The 1,151-nt window shown below is 41.4% G+C and overlaps 1 protein-coding gene across 1 annotated transcript in view; it reads right to left on the bottom strand.

The window, feature by feature from the left end:
• Positions 1-1,151, bottom strand: part of EMH_0070340 (uncharacterized protein) — a gene marked incomplete at both ends in the record, with an annotated part of 1,586 nt that overhangs the window by 173 nt on the left and 262 nt on the right. The window contains one exon of the mRNA XM_013498966.1: positions 1-771. Within this exon, the coding sequence (XP_013354420.1) occupies positions 1-771 (771 nt within the window). The remainder of the gene's footprint in view (positions 772-1,151) is intronic.

Raw genomic sequence — 1,151 nt, forward strand, 5'->3', positions numbered from 1 at the left:
GAGATACAATAACTTCTTCTTTTTTATTTATTTTTTTATTTTTTTCTTTTTCTTTTTTTTCTTCTTTTGTTGCTGCTGCTGCTGCTGCTTTTGTTTCTGTATTTGCTGCTGTATCTTTCTCTCTTTCTGTCTCTTTATCTGTCTCTATCTCTCCTTCTTCTCCTCTGCTGCCGCTGCCACTGCCACTACCACTACCGCTGCTGCTGCTGCTGCTGCTGCTGCTGCTGCCGCTGCTGCTGCTGCTGCTGCTGCTGCTGCTGCTGCTGCTGCTGCTGTTTGTTGTGTGCATGATGATGGGTGTTTCCATTCTGGTTGATCCTTTTATATTGACGATGAAGCGGCGGCCGTAGCAGCAGATGCCTGAGTCCCGCAGCCCCGCCTCCTTTGCTGCATGCAGCAGTGCTGCTGCTGCTGCTGCTGTTGCTGCTTCTACGTGGATTATTAGCGGCTCTACCTTCAGGTCCGTGTGAGATACAATACTCTCTTCTTCTTCTTCTTTTTCTTCTTCTCTTTCTTTTTCTTTTTCTTTTTCTGTTTCCTTTTCTTCTTTTTCTTTTTCTCTTTCTTTTTCTTTTTCCTTTTCTGTTTTTTCTTTTTCTTTTTCTTTTTCTTCCGTTTCTTCTTCTGTGTCTTGTTGCTGTTGTTGTTGTTGTTTATGTTGTTTTTGTTGTTGTTGCTGCGTTTGTTGTTTGTTTTGTGTTTTTATTTGTGTGTTAGTTTGTATGTTGTTGCTGTGTGTGTGTTTATCTTTATTTGGATAATGCTGCACGCCTTTGACGATATTAAAAAGGATTTGTTCTGCTTGATTTATGTTTGTGTATTGATGCTGTACATACACCAGAAGGCTTGCGTTTTTTTTTCTTTTTTCTCTTTTTTCTCCTTTTTTATAAATATGTTTATATGCTGTTATTCTCCCGCTGCAGCAGCTTGTTGTTATAAATAAAGGATGAGAGTTCAACATAGAACAAATAGGAACCAATAAATAATCAATTGAACCTTTATATGACTTGTCTGGCTTGCTGTTCTCACTCCTGCTGCTGCTGCTGCTGCTGCTGCTGCTGCTGCTGCTGCTGCAGTTGGTTGCTGCTGCGCTCGTGCTGCTGTCTTCCTCATCCAGGAGACCCTTTAGGATCTGTTCTTTACGCCGCTGA

The sequence above is a fragment of the Eimeria mitis genome, genomic scaffold, assembly GCF_000499745.2.
Source record: "Eimeria mitis Houghton genomic scaffold, Emh_scaff3870, whole genome shotgun sequence".
Classification (NCBI taxonomy): Eukaryota; Apicomplexa; class Conoidasida; order Eucoccidiorida; family Eimeriidae; genus Eimeria; species Eimeria mitis.